Source organism: Plectropomus leopardus, chromosome 18, assembly GCF_008729295.1.
Source record: "Plectropomus leopardus isolate mb chromosome 18, YSFRI_Pleo_2.0, whole genome shotgun sequence".
Lineage (NCBI taxonomy): Eukaryota > Metazoa > Chordata > Actinopteri > Perciformes > Serranidae > Plectropomus > Plectropomus leopardus.
This window is the reverse complement of record NC_056480.1, coordinates 13,209,072-13,228,223: the sequence shown is the minus strand read 5'-3', so window position 1 is coordinate 13,228,223 and position 19,152 is coordinate 13,209,072. Positions and strand designations below refer to the sequence as shown.

General features: G+C 43.4%; 1 protein-coding gene across 1 annotated transcript; it reads left to right on the top strand.

Annotated features, from left to right (window-relative positions):
* Positions 1–762: 762 nt before the first annotated feature.
* Positions 763–18,320, top strand: dlgap3 (discs, large (Drosophila) homolog-associated protein 3). The gene is made up of 11 exons (XM_042506686.1): positions 763–1,839; positions 8,075–8,289; positions 9,822–9,924; positions 10,032–10,248; positions 13,419–13,957; positions 14,142–14,236; positions 15,199–15,418; positions 16,400–16,694; positions 16,786–16,877; positions 17,090–17,236; positions 17,872–18,320. The coding sequence occupies exons 1-11, from the start codon at positions 784–786 to the stop codon at positions 18,175–18,177; spliced, it is 3,285 nt and encodes a 1,094-aa protein (XP_042362620.1). The 5' UTR covers positions 763–783; the 3' UTR covers positions 18,178–18,320.
* Positions 18,321–19,152: the final 832 nt, after the last annotated feature.

The following is a 19,152-nucleotide window of genomic DNA, read 5'->3' as shown; positions in this document are numbered from 1 at the left end:
CCCCGTGTACAGTTGTCATGAATGGGGAATTTGCTATAGACAGCAAAACTGGGTATTTTTTCATGCCAGACTGATAACATGTTTTATATCTGCATGCAGTCTCTTTTTTAAAAAAAACGTAAAATCTTTGTTTTTCAGTTTAATTCCTTAAGGCAGGCATGTCTGAAGACCAGCCCAGGAACCAACTGTGTCCCTTGAACCACTTTTACATGGCCTCAGCTTGACTTTCAAATTATACTACATGTGGCACTTGAACACTTTAACACTAAACAATGAAACAGTTGCGTTTGTCTTGTTGCTTTCTTTCTTTCTTTTATTTCATCTATTTGATAGGTATTTTTCACATTAACCTATCTGACCCCATTCAAAAACATTTGGACATCTCTGGTTTAAGGCAACAAAAGTATGCAGTAAGGTTTTCATTTAATTTTTCCTGTTTAAAAAGCTTCAAATCTCAGCAGATATTAAGGTAATAGAAGAGTTAGTGCAGTGATCAGCTACACTTACTCATATTCTCACAGTTATTCTGTGTAATGAGACAGTTCAATATTACTGATTGCAAGACTGAACTCTTGATTCAATTATTTGGTAAGAATTCTATTGTTATGCATAAACACGGTATGTTCACTCCTGTCTCCTGCAGATACAAGATCTAAATTTTTTCTCTTTTTTGTGCCCTCAGGTGAGACCGGTGCAGCCCTGTCACGCCCACAGCGCCCCCTTTCGGCCCGGACGGCCCACCACGCCCCGGCGCCTGTGAAAGGGTACCATGTCAGCCGTAGCATGTCCCAGCATTCCTCCGGTGGTGGCGGAGGAGGCACCTGCCACTGCACTCCTGAGGACTGTGATGGCCCAGGCAGAGACTACTACCAGGGTCACAGCGACGGCCACTATTATCCTCCTGGTGCAGCTGAGGCATTGGCGCTGGAGAGGCACCATTCCCACTCCCACTCCCATAGCCATTCTGGAGGGGGAACCTTCCCGCGCTCCCACCCCAGCCAGCACCCACCTCTCCAGTCGTTTGACTCTTGCGAAGAGTGCCTGTCCTCAGGCCACGGAGGGAAGATGCACCGCATTCCCCCAAACCTGATGGACCAGTTTGAGAAGCAGGTGCCCTTTCATCCAGATGGCTTCCATACACTGCAGTACCAGCGCACAGCTAGTGGGGGTGCTGAGCCGCGTAGCGAGAGCCCCTCACGTATCCGTCACCTGGTCAACTCTGTGCAGCGCCTCTTTGCCAAGTCCCATTCCCTGGAGGCACCAACCAAACGAGAGTATAACGGCACAAGAGGAGGTGGGGACTACCGTGGTGAGAGAGGAGGAGGCCACAGGAGTGGAGGAGAGGACAGCGGAGGCCACTATTCAGGTCACCAGCCCCGCTCTACCCGGAGAAACAAGTCTCGAGAACGTAGCAAGAGCGGAGACTCGAGGCACGAGTCAGGTAGGCGCCATAGGAGCAGGACAGCCGGCTGGTGGAGCTCTGATGACAACCTGGACAGCGACAGCAGCTTTCTGGTCAGCGGGGGCAGGCGGGGGTATCCCAGTGGACACGAGAGTCTGGATGCAGCCATCCAGGAGCTCACCATGAAGAGGCCCAAGGAGCGTGGTGGTGGGCCAGGACCTGGGGAGTGCATGGCCTGTACCACAATGGCTCTGGCCGGGAGCGAAGGAGGGGGGCACCACGGGCATCATGGCCACTCCCTGAAAAGGAGCACCTGGTCAGCCATGACAGTGAGTCAGGCCAGGGAGGTGTACCCCTCCACCAGAGGAGGAGGCTATGAAAAAGCCCTTGTGCCCATGGAGAGTAAGCTGAAGGAGAGGACCTTTCACTACCTACAGGTTTGTGTTCATTTGCATGTCAACCAATGATTTTGCATTTTTTTTGCAATGGAAATATAGGATATCGGTGACATACATTTAAACAGTGTGTCCCCGACACACTGATACTCTGGCTTCTGATAGGGTGCCCGGTGGCCCTCCAAACATTTAGTCATCTAAGTCACAAAAAAAATAAAGTGATTCACACTGGAAAGTGTTTTTGTATTTTTAGAATACATAAGGTGGCAAAGTACATTAAACGGTATAGGCCTCGTTTATCAAGACCCTCAACAGAGGTCCTTGCTAAGCCCCTAATGTCCTAAAACCCTAGAAAGGTCCTGAAATCCTAGAAAATCCTAGAAACATCTCAAATGCTAAAAACTTCCCCAAATTTGAGACATGTCCAAAAAGCCAAGAAATGTCAAAAAATCTGAGAAGCATACAAACAAAAATGGGACTTTGAGCATGCACTGTGATGTGACGTCACATCACAGTGCATACTCAAAGGGTTTAATGTCCACCTGGGAGACCACATGGACTGTCATTAAACAGTGATTGTCCCCCACGCAGATATTTAATGTCTCTCCTAACACTCTGTCTTCGGTCACCACACTTGATCTCCGAATCCAGCACTGTTCCCTCTTCCCCTTTGTCTCATTTTGTATACATGATTTCCCCTAAAATGAAACGCTAATGGCTCTTACAGTGCACCTATGAAGTCAGCTGAAAGAGCACAAACACACACACACACACACACACACACGAATCTCCAGCTGTGCGAAGGTAGAGCTGCCATGCAGGCTGTGTTTCTACGGAAACAGCAGGTAGCCACAGGGGTCCCTGGTGTTTTTCCAACTCTCATCCTTTAGACACAGCTGAGGTCTCCTGATAGAAGAGACCGAGGGAGCACGGTTGTGTGTGCTAGTGTTTCAAAGGACAAAACCCCAAACAATTTGCCTCTGTGCTTCAGGCTACCATCACATACACACCTTAGGACACAAAATGAACTTAACCACTGCAGCTTCTCCCATATCTACAGGCATCACTTTCAGTTTTCTGAAAAGGGAGGGGGACAATGTGTGGAGTGAGTGAATTTGTGCTGCACTTCGATTTGATGAAGTCAGCCAGGTTGCTCTGCGGCTTCAGAGCAGACAGCCTTCTGGAGCTGCAGATATGGAGCTGTTTAGGTCGACTCCAGTGGAACTCGACCTCAGGACCAACAGCAGCACAGGTCCTAAACGAAAGCAACAGCTCTAAACTTAAGACTTGTTCTTTGGAGGATGTTTGCTGCCAGACAAGTGTAGTCAGAGTTTGTAAGGATAGGCGTTTAATAACTGACCAAAGGTGATGTGAAAAAAAGTAAAATTTACGGGATTTAGGGGATTTGGTGGCATCCAGTGGTGAAGATTGCAGATTGAAACCAGCTTAAACTTCTCCCGGCTAGAATTCCTTCACTTTTCATTGTTCCTTCCTCACTAAAACAAACAAACCAGCTGATTAAAGCAGCTATAAGCACCAAATGAAACAGTCAATCCATGACACAGTTTGGCATCTCAGGGACAAGCTGCTCGCCCATAACACACTCACTCCCTTTCTCTCAGGAGTTAGCCTGGTTCACCTTTGATTTAGATGTCCAGGAGGTTTTTGACCATGAGCTAAATCATCCGTAGGGGTCTCTTGCTTTCCAAAACAAAGACCTGGTGATTTTAAGTTTAAAAAACTGAATAGAGCAGTTTCAGATCAAGAATCCATGTATTCCCCTCTCACTTTGCCATGATGCTGCAGGCTGCTAGTCCAACACAGGGTCAATTGTTTTCTCCAGTGACTTAAGACATTCGTTCAAGAGGTTTTCACCAGAAGCCAAATAATCCACAAAAGTTACTTCCTCTCCAAAACAAACCGATCAGGTGATTTAAACCACCAGAAACACTTAATAAAGTACTTTCACATTACAAACAGCATAACTCCGGCCCTGTTCAGTGTAGATGGGCTTCTAACTATATTGGTCGACGTGATAACATGAATGGCCGTATCTGGAGCCAGCATGCGGTTTGACATTCTGGGCTACTGTAGAAACATGGAGAAGCAACATGTTGTTCTTCGTAAACAAGGAGCCATTCCTTATGTAGATATAAATGCCTTAAACCTTCAAACTTTGTATTGGAAACCCAACTCACCATCAAATATTAGAATTGAACAGCCAAATCTGAATCCACTGTCATAACTGTGAGTTGGGTACAACCTTATAAACAACAGTATCGCCAAGTTTGCTAACTTGTGCTCATGTATTTGCATTGCAAAAATGAGTTATGGATGTAATAGTCTTAAACAAGGAAGACAGTGTTATTCCTCAGAACAGAAACATAAAGCATTCAGTGTAAATACAGAACATTTCAGATATGCGATTACTTCTCCTGTGAGCAAGGGCATATCTACCAGTTACATGAAAAATGCCTTGCCACTCCTAAAAAATGCCTCTGCAGCCCAGCTGCATCCAAGTTTTGGACAGTCTAATTAGAAATATATGAAAACTTGTGGCTTGTCAAAAATGAAAAAGCTAGAAACTATGACGTCGGAGTGCAAGTTAATGTAGCAAGAGCTGAAGTTCCCCAACTGAAAAAACACAATCAATTGATTTTTAATTTCCACTTTGGGTTTTTCTGTTCCACTCATGTGCCACAGTAATATAAAGTTTCTGAGTTAAAATAATTTAATTTGGCTGCTTTCCCAGGCAAATCTAGATACTTATGTATGATATGTTATTTTTTTTTTAGATGAAATAAACATATGTATGTTTCTGCCACTCCTTAAAACGTCTCTTTGCCACTCTCTTGCCACCTCATTAATAGTTCTCTAGATTCACGACTGCCTTCAAAGGTCCTTTGTGCAGAATTAAGGCTAGATATATTGGCAGAAATGGATTGTGTTTTCATGACCTTAGAATGAGACATTTATATCTTCATAGGGAATGGGCCCTCGTCTACAAGATCACCATGTTGCCCTGCCTTGTCTCTACCGTAGCCCAGAATGGACAAATTAAACACTGGCTCTAGATTGGGCCATTAGCATTTTCGTGTCAGTCACCTTGGTTGGTGGCTCTTCAGAGACAAGCAGCGTCAGAGAAACACTGATTTGTAACAGGAAACTGCTTGGTTTGTTTTGGATGTGGATAATTTGGCTTCTGGTAAAAACCTCCTGAATGTCTGGATCAGTAAAAAGGTGAGCACGCAATTGCAGGTGCTGGGCTAGCAGCCCTTCTCTGAAGGGCCGAAAAGCATCAAATAAACACTGATTTGTAACTTGAGAGTGCTTCATTCAGTATTTTTACCTGTTTTAATCACCTTGTATGTTTGTTTTGGAGAGGAAGAGACCTCTGGGGATAATTTGCCTTCCAGTAAAAAGCACCTGAACAATGAACACTGAAGGAATCCCGAGTGGGAGAAGTTTCAGCTGGTTTTCCATCTGCAGTCCTCACTGCTATATACCTCTAAATCCCCCTAAAGCTTACACGCTGGCTCTTTAAGTCAGAAAGACACAAAACATATTACCAAGCTACCCATTGGTATTTTTTAACATTAACATGTGCATACAAGTCCGCAGTGGGTCATCACTCACATTTATCACACAAAAGCATGAGAAAAAGTGAAGCAGCTCAAAGTGAAAATAACAACAACAACAAAAGCATCTTCACAAGTCTGAATTACTGTGGTCAGAGTCGGAGGGACATGTGCAAGGTTTTTCTTCCCCATGGTGTCAACTCCAATCCCAACATGTGGCATCAGAACCCGGCGCTTTCCATTCCATAAGCCCCTCTCTTTCCCTCGGCCTGTGTCTTATAGATAAGGAATGATAAAAACCAGAATATGGAGTCAGAGTCAAATGAAGACAGAAACAGCGAGGGAGAGAGACAAAGATAGAGTGGCAAAAGAGCAAGGTAGAGGGATACAGAGATAGCAGAGCAAGCTGAGGGATAGAAAAGAGATAAAGGAGGTGATGGTAGCCAAGGGGCAGAGCGAGAAGAGCAGAGAAAGAGCAGGAGGAGAAAATGAGAGAGATAGTAGAAGGCCATGGGGATCGGGAGATTAGGCTGAATCATCTTTTAAGTGATGACCTTAAAAACACACACTCAGCTGGATGCCAAACCCCGGGGGCCTTGACTGTGTGTGTGTGTGTGTGTCTGTGTGTCTGTGTGTCTGTGTGTCTGTGTGTCTGTGTGTGTGTGTGACTGTGTGTGACTGTGTGTGACTGTGTGTGTCAATGTGTGTAGGTGTTTTTATTTGGTCACTTGCTTGTGTGAGACTACACACCTAACAGAATTTGCAAAAAACAGAGCAATCGAATGCTTTCTGCACAAGCAGATGCTATCACAGTACTTCCTGTTTAATGGTACAACGCCTTCATCATACTGGAGGAGAAGTGGGGTCATGGTACCCTCACATTTTAACAAATTGAATCGAGTGGTCCTCCGCAATAATAGAGTTCTCTATACAGGGTTGATTTTCATCTGCTACGATGCCAACTAAAGCTCCACTTGTCAGTTATTTTTATGTTAAGAATGCATGAAATTAATGTTTAATCTGAAAGGCATCAAGTTAACCTACAGAATATTTTTACCAAATTTTAGCATATTTTAGTTCATTGTTTTGGTTTTCTGGCCCACAAATGTGATCTCATCAAATTCATTTCTAAATTCAGATAAATCGAACGTACACTACCTGACCAGCACCAGATTACACAAACACTTTCTCATCTCAACTCATAAAGTATAGAACCTTGGTCGGCGGCTCTACATATCAACATATGACGCACTAGCTACCTCTTTAATAACATTAATAATAATAATAGACAGTTGAGTCTGTCAAAAAGGAAGATCAGCCCACCGGGAAAGTATTGTATGCCAGATGGCCAAAACACCCCTAGCTAAAATGAAAATGGAACTAAAAGGTAATTACTTCTTAACACATTTGCAGCCTTTTTATTTAAATATGTCATTTAGTTTTTGGTTGTCCTGCTGCAACCAAATGGCACAGAAATTAAAAAAAAAAAAACTATCGCAGCTTTAAAGACAGAAGCTGTAATGTGTTTCATTGTTTCTCTTCACAGCTTCCTGGCTCTTTATTTTTCATTGCTCGGGTTCCCCACAAGTCATGGAATGTTTTGGAATATCATTGAATTTTAGGGGCGTATTTCAGGCAGAGACATTTTGGAAATATTTCAAAGCTTCAATTTTCCTCTGAAAAACTACAACAGACCAGAAAGGGGTAACATTTAAAGGAGTTATGAAAGGATTATGACATAGGTATGAAATGTCATACATTTTACATGACGGCCACAGAGGGAACCTGTCAATGTAAATTTTTTTTGTTTCATATCATCACTGAATCATCAATTCCCTGTGTGTTGTCTCCCTTCTTCATTTCTTGTCTTGACTGTGTTCCTGTGTGTGTGTTTTTCATTTTGTTTTCTCATCAGACTCTCATTCATCTGCCCATCTGTCTTCCTGCTCTCTGCTTGCTTAAGTCTGTTATCCAGCTTCTCTGCTTCTCATTTTGCCACCCTTTACATCTGTCTGTCTCCTTCCTGTCTGTCCACTCGTCCTGTCTACCTGCTTTTTTGTTCACTGCTTTATTTGCTCTATGTCTGTCGGCTTCCAGCTTACGCTGTTTCTCCTTCTCTGTGTCAGTGTTTCTCCAGCTGTCAGAGTTTCTCTCTTTCTGTAAGTCCCCTTGTCCCTTTCTCCATTTCTTTAGCATCATCTCCCATGTACTTGCATGTGTGTATGTGTGATCTCATTGTGCGCATGAGCATGCTTGAGTGCTCTGTGCCGGTGTGTTGGCGTCACACCGGGTGCACGTGTGCCATGACTGTATGTATGAATCATCGCTCTCCTTCTGTTCGAGGTGTGAAATATTTTTCAGATATGAAATATATTTCCGTTTTGACAAGTCCTTTGACTTTAGAAGCAGATATTGGGAAGAAGCTGCCAACAGAGCAGTGAAAACATCTTCAATATCTCAACACTAATTAATTCACACTGTGATCTATTGCTTCTCCCTTAACAGTTGGTGTAGAAGAAGAGTGCACACTTACTTAATTCATTTAACAGTGTTTAACTCATTTACAGAAAGTCTTACTAAAACCGTTCGACCATGTATATGTTCTACATGGTTGTACTCACTATAAATTGCAGTTGATTAATACTAGTTCTTTTTATACTTATCTGTGACTATGCAAATGCTCTATGATTGTGTCTCAGGTCCCTTCAGAGGACTGGGGTGGTGGATATGGCAGTGGCGGTGCAACAGACAGCGGAGGGGAGATTCCATGCCGTCGAATGCGGAGCGGCAGCTACATCAAGGCCATGGGCGACGATGACAGTGTTGACTCTGACACCAGCCCAAAAGCCTCGCCGAAGTCCACCCTAATCGCCCAGAGGGATGCCTTTAGACGATCGATCAGCATGGATCAAAGGTCAAATGGGTGTCCATATAAATGTCCCTCAGCTATACATGCTTCTTTGCACAATGCAATGTAAATACCCATTCTAGTGTGCAACATGAGTGCAAACATTACAAATCCAATCTTTTTATCACATCAGCACAGTTTAATTAGGTCTTAAAAAAAGACACAAAACTACCATTTAGTATACAGTAATGAATAACTTCATATAAGCAAGTTCCTTGGAAAATTAGGTAGATTTAATTTCATTTCATGTCATTTTTGTATGTGCTGCTCATGTTAATGCACATTTTAATTAATTAAACGACTAATAAACATTACATGACCAAAAAGGAACAGGGAGAAGAAAAAAATCTTATTTTACCTGCCCCTCTCTTAAAATGTTTATAAAGAAATAGATGATCTATCAATTACAGTTACTTAACAAACAATACTTGAGGTAAATTCAAATAGAAAAAATATATTAATAAATACTGGTAAGTCACTATCAACAAGGGGACAGATTCTACCCGACAGCTTTGTGTAGTTAAATTACTTTTCCTTATATATACATTTTCTTAAAGTAAAAAAAAAAAAAAAAAAATTTAAAAACTAAAAAAAAAATCTGTAGAGAATTCCAGAGTTTGTTGCCAACCACCGAAGTACACATCTGTCTTAATATAGTCTGTGCAAACTGGTGCTTAAAGTAATATTTCCCTCTATGGTCCTCATCCTCAGAAATTCAAACTTTTGGCTATTTTCTGGTAATACTCTGATTTTTGCCCTATACTTTACTAATCGTTTTAGAAATCCAAACAAATCTGTAAATTTCATTAATCCTGATGTAATAAACAGTCTGTTGGTATATTCTGCGGGTACACCTAATAATTCTTACCGCTCTTTTCTCTGTTAGGAACCATTGCTACGTGTTACTCATTTATGTGTTGTCCCACACTTCCACACAATAACACACATATGGCAAAATAAGTGAACAGTACACGATTCTCATTGCCTTGTAATCTAACATATACTTTGCTTTGTTGAAAACAATAATATATTTCGATACCTTGGTCTTTACATGTGCTATATGAGATTTTCTTAACAGTTAAACATCCATTATCACACTCAAACATCTAAATTGAGACACTCTTTCTGTGTAACCATTTCACTTTTATTTTGACTTGCAAAAACCAAAACTTAGTTTTGCTCACATTTAACTGCACTCCTGCATAACCAACATGAAAAACACATTCACTCAAACACTCAGAATGATTTCAAATAAGATACAAATGGTAGTCTAGATGTGACGCAGTGCAGTTTTTCCCATGTGACATGGCAGTGCAGCATCATAACACTCAAAATGACTCCAGCTGGCATAGTCATAGAGCATGACTCAGTGACATTTTATTTGATAACTAAATGTGCGCTGCTGCAGTGAGTTTTTGACAAAAATAGCACAACTGAGGATATCACAGCCAGAATATTTTAGCAAGTAAGGAACAGCTGTGACGTCAAACACTGTAGTTGTTTCAGTCATTACTGATGCTGTGTGTTATGTATTTCAGGTACTCATGTAAGCAGTGCACAGACTCATACCCCAATAGCCGAACTACACCTAAAACCCACACCCGCGCCCGGAGTTACACCCGCTCTCTGACCAGCTCACAGGTAAGAAGCTGGGATTTGTTTGTGTGAATTATGCATTTGTATATATTGATAGGATGTGGAATAACTCTCTCATGTTCCCTCTTCTACGTCGTCTCCCTCTTCTTTAGCTGGGAGACACATTGAACCGCCAGTTCGAAGCGGTGTGTGAGACCATGTTCGGGGAAGTGGAGTCTCAAGCCGTCGAGGCCCTGGACCTTCCAGGCGTGTTCCGCACTCGCAGCCACAGCTACGTCCGCGCTATCCAGGCAGGCTGTTCCCAGGACGACGACTGCCTCTCTGTCTTTTCCATGTCGGGACCCCAGGGAAGCATCAAGGGAGGGGCTGGTGAGTGTGTGCATGTGCGTGGTTCGGCATAACAATAAATACAAGTCTGCGATGTCTGCAAAGGGTGCGTGGTTGTCTTTTATGTGGAGGCAACCTGGTGGGAGACTCAGTAGGACAGCCAGTGTGAGAAATCATTTTGTGACAGCTTGTTGTCTGCTTACCTCAACAAAAGCAAGTTTAAGCACACACACAAAATCTGTACCCTAACTCACTGCACAGCTGCGCGCAATGCGTGCATCCATTTTTATTTATTTTTTCCTTCTCTATTCCTTCAGTCTGTATGATCTCACTTTTTCACCCAGACGTTCTGCAGAACTTTCCTTGTGTTTGTGTATACGTATGCGTGCTATAAGCATCGACTTGTGTATGTTATTGTGCTTGCTCTTTGTTCTCTTTCATCTCTGTTTCTCATTTCTCCCATCACCCACCCCAGTGTGATCGCAGGTTTCTCAGGCTCAATAATGGGTGCAGGAGTGCTTAGGATTATGATGATAGCTCAGTGTCTCCAGTTGCTTCTGTTGGTCCGTCTGTCTGTTTGTCTTCCTGGTTTTGTCTTGTTCTTTTGCTGTCTTGTTCTGTATCATTCTTTATTTGAAACATGTATTTTATGCGTTTTTATGTTTTTTTTCTAGTAATTTTTAGTTTTGTCTTTAGAATCATGCTCTTTCTCATTCCTAGTATAAAATCATTGCTGGATTATGAGACAATAGGTCCCTGTGCACAGGCATGTTTTGTGTCACTTTGTGGTAATTTTGTGTTTCTTGATTTTTTTTTTTGTGTGTGTGGTTGTTTTTTCTTTTGCTTGTAGTCATTTTGCATCTGTTTGTAGTCATTTTGTTTCTCTTCTAATTTGTTTTGTGTGTTTTTGTTGTCATTTAGCATGTTATTGTAGTCATTTTGGTTATTTGCATGTATTTGTAGTCATTTGTGTGTCTTTGTAGATATCTTGCACCTCTTTCTAGTTTTTGTGTCTCTTTGTAGTCATTTTGTTTGTGTGTGTGTGTGTGTGTGTGTGTGTGTGTGCGCGTGTGCATGTATGTTTGAAGAAAAATGTGGGAGCAGGAAGAGACAGAATCTGCGCCTCCCATTTTAATATTTCTCTCAGGAAATTGCTTTATCTTCCTAAGAAGCAGAGTTAAGTTAGTTCAAGGGAAGAGGTTTTCAGTAACACTTTCTATGAAGACCACATCTACAGTGCATAATGACAGCATTAATCGTGAATTTTACTTTATTCATAATGCTTTATTAATACACTCATAAACACAAATGATGTTTACTGATGCACTATAGCAATAGTCATAAACCATTATAGGTGTGACTTATAATGATTTATAAGTGGCAAGGGTTTTATGGATGCTCTTGACTTGTTATAAACTAGAGGTTGACATCTGGGGTTTGTAATGCATTATAAATATCTATACTCACTTATTCACACATCAACAATTAACTGTAGTAATGACAAATAGTGTGATGAAACAGTCCATACTGTATCACAAGTTACCATTATATGTGTTCAGTAAAGACAACATCTCTGCCAGCCTGGTCCCTCATCAGTATGCTTTCAGAATCAACAGATCCACAGAGGATCTACTGCTCTTCACTCAATTTTCACTCACCTGGAGAATAAGAACAGCTAGACTAGCAGGATGCTGTTTGTTGACTTCAGCTCAGCATTCAATACTATCTCTCCTATGAAGCTGATTGGGAAACTTAACACTCTGGGCTTTAATGCAACACTCTGCAACTGGATACTGGACTTCCTCACATGCAGACCCCAGAGAGTTTGAATTTGCAGTCACACCTCCTCTACATTCAATAATCTTGCAGAGTGATGCACAGAGAACAACCTACTGCTCAACGTCAGTAAAACCAAGGAGCTGATTGTTGATTTTAGAAAGAAGGAGGCAAAGACACACACCCCTGTCTATATAAGTGAAGCTGAGGTGGAGCAGGTGAACAGCTATGGGTTCCTTGGAATTACTATCACTGAGAACCTATCTTGGTCATCACACATCATCACCCAGGTTAAAAATGCACAGGAAAGGCTCTACTTCCTACGGAAACTTAGAAGGGCTAAATTCCAGAACAAGATTCTGGTTAACGTCTACAGAGGAGCACAAACTGGCATGGTTCATGCACAGCCCAGAACAGAAGTGCTCGACAGCGGGTGATTAAACTGCCCAGAACATCACTGGTTCCCATCTACAGAGCATTACTGACCTCGGTAAAGTGAGGTGTCTGCACAGAGCCCAAAGGATACTGAAAGTCAGCAGCCACCCCAGCCACAGTCTGTTCACCCGGCTGCCATCTGGAAAAAGATACAGAGGTATCAGCTGCAGAACCACCAGACTACGGAGCAGCTTCATTGTCCAGGCTGTAGGACTCCTCAACTCCTTCAATGCCATAAAGATTGGATTTAGAGGATTTAGGGTCAAATTTCATTTCATTCCTTCCTAACCCACGTTTAAGAAAAATGACAATGAATCTACCTTGTAATACAGTTGACTGGTGTGTGTGTGTGTAAGTGAGTATAGATATTTATAATGCATTATAAGCCCCAGCAATCAAACCCTATTTTATAACAAGTCAAGAGTATCCATAAGACCCTTGCTACTTATAAATCATCATCAAGCCACATCCATAATGGTTTAGGACTTTTGCTGTAGTGGATCAGTAAGCATTATATGTGTTTATGAATGTATTTATATCGCATTATGAATGCATTATAATTTACTATGAATATCTTCATAATGCATTATAGATGTGGCCTTCAAAGAAAGTGTTACCAGGTTTTCTTTCGTCACTAATGTCATGTCTTTCTTTGCGACTTCGTCGCTCCTTACCTCTCACAAAAATTCACATCAGAAGCTGATTTTTTTGTGAAAAGAAAAAGAGCTTTTTAGTTGTGTTTATGAATCTTTCTCTTACATCTTGCATTGCCATTATGATTTAATGATTTTGTTGTTTTTTGTCTTTCTCTCTGTATTGGTTTACCCTCTTTTCTGCAAAAAAATCCCCTCTTTTCACTGTTTCATTCCTTTTACCTTCTTCTTCCAGTCTGTCCTTTTTGTAAGTATCCACCTCCCCTGCTCCCTGTTGATATACCCATTTTGCTCTTAACAGTCCACTATGCCTCTGTCTTCCTTTCTCCCGCTCTTCTGACACTTCAGTCTTTCCTTATCGTAAAGGTGCTCCTCCCCCACTCCCACCTCGCATGTCCAAGTCTTCACTCTCTGTGCGAGCCCAGAGCAGTACCGAGTCCACCCAGGATGCCTATTTCCAGAGCAGCGGACAGTTGGCCTCGAGCTCAGGCCCCGGGCGCCCCAAGCAGCACAGCAACTCCGTGGACCTGGGCAGCTCTGACGGCCCCTTGGGTCGCTCCTCAAGAGGAGGATACTACTCCGCCACTGGCCCTGGACGTTCCCGACAGCACAGTAACTCGGCAGAGAGCCTAGATGGGGTCAGGGGTTCACGAGAGCTGGTGCCCTACGGAGGGGGTCCTGGAGTTGGGGTGAGGGCCAAACACAGCAGCTCTGCTGACAGTTTGCTGGAGGGGCCACCGAGGCCGGCCAGAGAGAGGGACAGCAGGGTCGGGGGCAGCCTTGGGAAGTCAGTCTCTCTGCCTCAGAACAGTATCGTGCTGAGTAAAGCTGGGGGGCAGGACGAGGGACGTGGTGGGAGAAAGTGGAGGCCATCCATAGCCGTGCAGGTGAGTGAGGACATTTTACTCTATCCAAATAAGGCTGCAACTAATTATCTTCCAGTCAGTCTATGAAAGTCTTTATTCTCATCTGAACACCACAAATGAAAAATGAATAAATGAAACTGTCTAATTGTTTCTGCAAATACCTCTGCGCTCTGACTGTGGTGTTTTATGTCTTCTTCTGCTCCAGGTGGACAGCTCAGAGACTCTGTCAGATTCTGACGCAGAGGGTAAAGCTCTTACAGAGGTCCACTCTATAGGAGTCCAAGTGGAAGATGACAAAAGGTAATAGTAAAACATCTTGAAATAAAATCAGGGGAAAAGTTTTTTTTCTTTGAAATCTTGTCCCAACTTGAGGTGTTTTTATTCACCCTGACATTTAATTTGCCTTAATTATGGACACAAAATTTCAAACTAAGATGTGTGTTTGTTTGTTTGCTGATTTGAATTTGCCCCAAAATGTGTGGCTTCATCAAGAGCTTTTGGTCTGTGCCCAGGAAGTTATGTGAATAATTTTAATACATAATTTGAAAAAGCCTTCGTCTCCCGGGCGCCCTACAGTGCAGCCACCTACAGTATGGTTGATTTCTAGGCGAGATCCTATTATTTCATTAAACATTTCATCAGACATCACAGCTTGAACTCACTAACACTTTGTTCCAAGAATGTCTTGTTTTTCGACTGTAACCATGACTACTGCAAGTCATACGCTCGACATGACTTTCACGCGTGACACAGCCCTCCTCCTAATTATATCCAGCATCGCTTACGGGTCAGATTCGCATGTATGCTTGCAAGAAATCACAACATAGCATACTCCCGAACCTCGAGCGTTATGTGATTGTGCACCTGTTAACAATGTCCCCCATCTCCTTCAATCATCGAGGATGACAGTGTGACGTCGGGAGAGAAAAGAGAAGTGCAAAAAATGAAAATGTGAGTCACAACTCACACCTCATCAGACAGCAAAGACATGAGGGGAGGTGGGGTATAAACTTGTAATAGAGTAAACACTCATCACTGAGTCCATTGACATGACATTTGAACATACTGGTGCGTCATATGCCAGAGGATTTAGCAGGGCTTATCACAACTGAGTGAGTTGTTGTGACTGCAGTGACTATTCCTGCTCCGATAGGAATGTGCAATTATCAGAAGAAAAAAAAAATGATTTGAGCGTTGCTTTTGCATGCGATACTCTGCGTGACTCGATGCCTCTGGGCCTGCTGTGACTCCCTGTGTTGCAGGCGGGCTCGTTTCAAGCGCTCCAACAGCGTGACGGCGAGCGTGCAGGCCGACCTGGACCCCGAGGGTTTCCCAGGGCTCAGCATCGCCGTGCCAACGCAGGACAAGAGTCTTCAGTTTGGCTGTTCCTTCCAAAGGCACTCGTCAGAGCCAGAGTCAGCTAGTCAGTACACAGAGTGCCATCGCACCGTTCACACACAGGGACAGTGGGCTTACAGAGAGGTAAGTCTGCAGTGATTCACAAATACTATTGTACTGTTTGTTATCATTCAGTAGCCAGTGACATTTTCTTCAAGTAGATTAGTATTTGAAGGAGTACATTCATACCTAATAGTCAAATGAATTGCCTCTGGCCTTAGACATGAAGATTGAGGATGAGGTGTACCAATTATTAATTGTTCAAATACCGGATGTATGGACCCAAGTCACATGACTTGGACTCAAGTCAGACTCAAGTCATACATTTAATTACTTTTACATTGAACTTGAAAAATTCAAAAAAGACTTGCAACTTTAACTTAACTTGCAGCTTTAAGAGAGTTGCTTTACCAAGAAACAGTGAAAAAATGTGGCGGCAGGACACATCACTGACAACAGAGGAGCAGAACGCAGAGTATCTTTTCATAACTCAAATGGCTCACTCTTAATAAGTCAGCAAGTGATATTCAGGTGGATGATGATGACAAGGAGGAGGATGAAGACCACACTCAGAGAGAAAGCAAAAGGATGGAGACAGAGTGGAGGACAGTTCGGTCCCTTCATGTAGCTGTGGTGTCAAATGCAAGACACGGGGAAAGAGTGGCATATGCCAGGGAGATACCTCCAGTGGAGAGAAGCAAGGGAACAAATGTGTCTGAAATTGAACATTTTTCACAAGGAATAGAACAATGAACGCAACAGACTCAGTGTGTGAGGTTTCTGTGCTGTTAAAATAGCATGACATTTGGTGAAGAACGTATCATGACGTGTTTAGGACTCAAAAGTTTAGTTTAGGGTCTTGGGACTTGATTCAAGACTTGACAGTGTTGACTTGGGACTTGACTTGGGACTTGTCAGTCTTGACTTGGGACTTGACTCTGAGCTTTTGTGTCTTGTTTTGGGACTTGACTGCAAAGACTTGAGACTAACTTGTCACTTATATAAGAATGGTCCCACCACTGCTGAATACTGTGTGCCCAACAGTTCTCTCTTATGTTAACCCAGGACTTTATCCAGAGTGGCTATACCACTGAGGCCTGCCAGACTGACCCACGGCCCCACCAGCACCCACTCTTGCCTCCACGTTCCCACTCCCCTCTGCCTATCACCTCTGAGAGAGCTTGGGCAGGGACGCCATCCCTGGAGGGCCCCCGCAGCCTGCCCGACTCGGGCCGAGCCTCGCCCTGCATGAGAGACGGAGAGTTCTTCTTGCGCCTCCTGCAGACAGAGGTGGAGAGGATGGAGGGCTGGTGTCAGAGCATGGAGAGAGAGGCAGAGGAGAATGAACTACCAGAGGAGAGTGAGTTTGGGAAGAGGATAGAAAAGCATCAGAGAAAAGGACAAAAAAATGAATGATGTCTAAAACTTCTTGTGTGCTGTTTCCTCCCTAGTTCTTGAGCTGATACGAAATGCAGTTGGCAGTGCCCAGATGCTCATGTCTCAGAAAGTCCAGCAGTTCTTCCGCCTCTGCCAACAAAGTGTGGTGAGTATGTGAGATTGCATGCAAAATCATGACAACACACATTACATTATGGTGCATGGTTTTGCTAAGATTCACTTTTGCTAAAGGCAAAATTAGCTTGGCTGCAAAAAACACTGTTGCAAAAAAATGCCCTGTTATTTTTTGTCTTTCTTTCACAATTGTATTGCTTTATCACCCTTAACATACCATGTCCCGTCTCCCTTCCCACCCAGGACCCATCAGCGTACCCCCAGCCCTCCTCTCAGGACCTGGCAAGTTTCTGGGACCTGCTCCAGCTCAACATAGAGGACGTCAGGGTCAAGTTTCAGGATCTCCAGAGGGTCAAGGACTCTGGTTGGAGGCTCCCACCTGAAAAGAAGGTGAGAGGCCCTGGGGTCCACACAGCCCTTGTTTCCCTAGAGCACTCCCCCAGAGCTAAGATGACAGTGTGCAGAAGAGTAGCGCAGATGGTCGTGCCCTCCAAGCCTTTGCAGGCTGTGAAAATACAAAACAGTAAGAGGGACTGAGCTGCTGACGAGATGATGGAGTCTGAAACTACTAGAAATTTAAATGCATATCAGCTTCTTTTTTTTTGCATTTATTGTGGCTGGATAGACAAAAGGACGTACTTTTCTGTTCTATAAAGGTTAGGCTACTCGCTGTTCAACCACATTGTTCTTGATAACAAACTAACAATTGTTTCTCTTTCCTCCCTTTTCTTTTTTCCTTTATTTTCTCCCATTTCATTTCCCCTTGTGTCAAAATGATGCCAATGCATGAATTTTTTTTTTTGGTTGTGGTTAACTGTCTCACATGTCTTGGCCTGTGATTCCCATTTGAATTTTACCCTTTTTTTCGGTGGTTTGGTACTTTGGTTTGTCATTCTCATTTTGTCTCCCACATTTTTCGCATGGGATCTCTTTGGTTCAACAATTCAAAACCATTTTTTCACCAACTGACATAATAAATCCACTGTCCATGTCCATCGTATATCTACGTCTTATTCCCGGGGCAGGAGGATAAGAAGCTTCCTCCTCCCTTACCAAAGAAGCCAGCAGGTGGGGTTAGTGGTAGCCTTCGGGCCGATAGTGTGGGGGATGGGGGTGCCGGAGGTGGGTCCGGGGGCCTGGTGGTGCCTCGCATTGGTGGACATACCCTACCCGTCAGGGAGAAGTCCCTGGACCTCGGGGACCGTCAGAGGACAGAAGCGAGGAGGAGGCTGCTGCAGACCAAGCGTACCGCCTCCTTCAGACAGAACTCAGCCACAGAGAGCGCAGACAGCATTGAGATCTACATCCCCGAAGCCCAGACTCGACTCTGAACACAAGACTGAGGTGTGTCCCAGGACACCTCCTTGCTCACCCTCACCCCTGCGATTCTGACCTGAATCTCAGTCTTTCTCTGAGTCCAGTTTTGGATCTTTTGCAGGTCATCGTCGTTTGTCCGCTACCCTTCCCTTCAGCATTTCCATCACTTCACTTACTGCAAAGTCACTTCTTTTGCTCATTAAACAAGCAATGACAGCCATTTTAGTATCTTGAAATTTGGACATTTTACTGACACAGAGGCCTAGACCTGAAGTGGTAGCTAGTGGACTTTTTTAAGAATTCTCTGAATTTCTTTTTGGCTGACAAACAAGAAACAGTCCACTTTTGTAATGGTTGTCAATGGAGGTTCACGCAGTAGTAGCATGCCTGTGCGTGTTCACTTAGCACTTCTCCATCACTGAAAATAAAGGGCTTAACAGGCACAAAACCTCTGTGGAGACAAGGAGATAACAGAATCTCCCTATGGACCCCCTGTTGCCAACTCCTGAATGCCATTTGCAACAGAATCAACTCCGATATATCTTCACCGATGCTACCAGTATGGATGGATAAACACAGCTTCATTTCTCACCATCAGTTTAAATGCCCTTAAAGTCAGATGGTTGGCAGTCCCCAAAGAACATCCTCCAAGCATAGTCAGTCAACTACAGCTGGCACTTTCATCCAGGTGCCATCTGTCCACCCAAACACCAAGTCAAAGAACACTCTTCACTTCCCCATGTATCCATCGACTACCCTCAGCATTCAGCAGTGAGGCTGTTTGAATGTGCAAGTGCTATTTGTACATAGAGTGCACACTCATGTTTGCCAAAAGGAGCTTTTTTTGCGGTGTAGCAACACAGCCTTGACAGCTAGAGAGCATCACAAACAAAAAAACACAGAGCCGATTTGCTTTTTATGTAGTCTCTCTGAAGTTTCAAGTGTTCAGGGGTGGGGTGCTGGGAATTTTTAGGGGAATATATTTTGGT

Excerpts from the sequence above, each read along its gene's own strand:
- dlgap3 (XM_042506686.1), top strand. The coding sequence starts at position 784 with ATGTCCCAGCATTCCTCCGGTGGTGGCGGAGGAGGCACCTGCCACTGC. Across the intron at positions 8,290-9,821 it reads TCGATCAGCATGGATCAAAG|GTACTCATGTAAGCAGTGCA; the intron begins GTCAAATGGGTG and ends TATGTATTTCAG. Across the intron at positions 15,419-16,399 it reads GACAGTGGGCTTACAGAGAG|GACTTTATCCAGAGTGGCTA; the intron begins GTAAGTCTGCAG and ends ATGTTAACCCAG.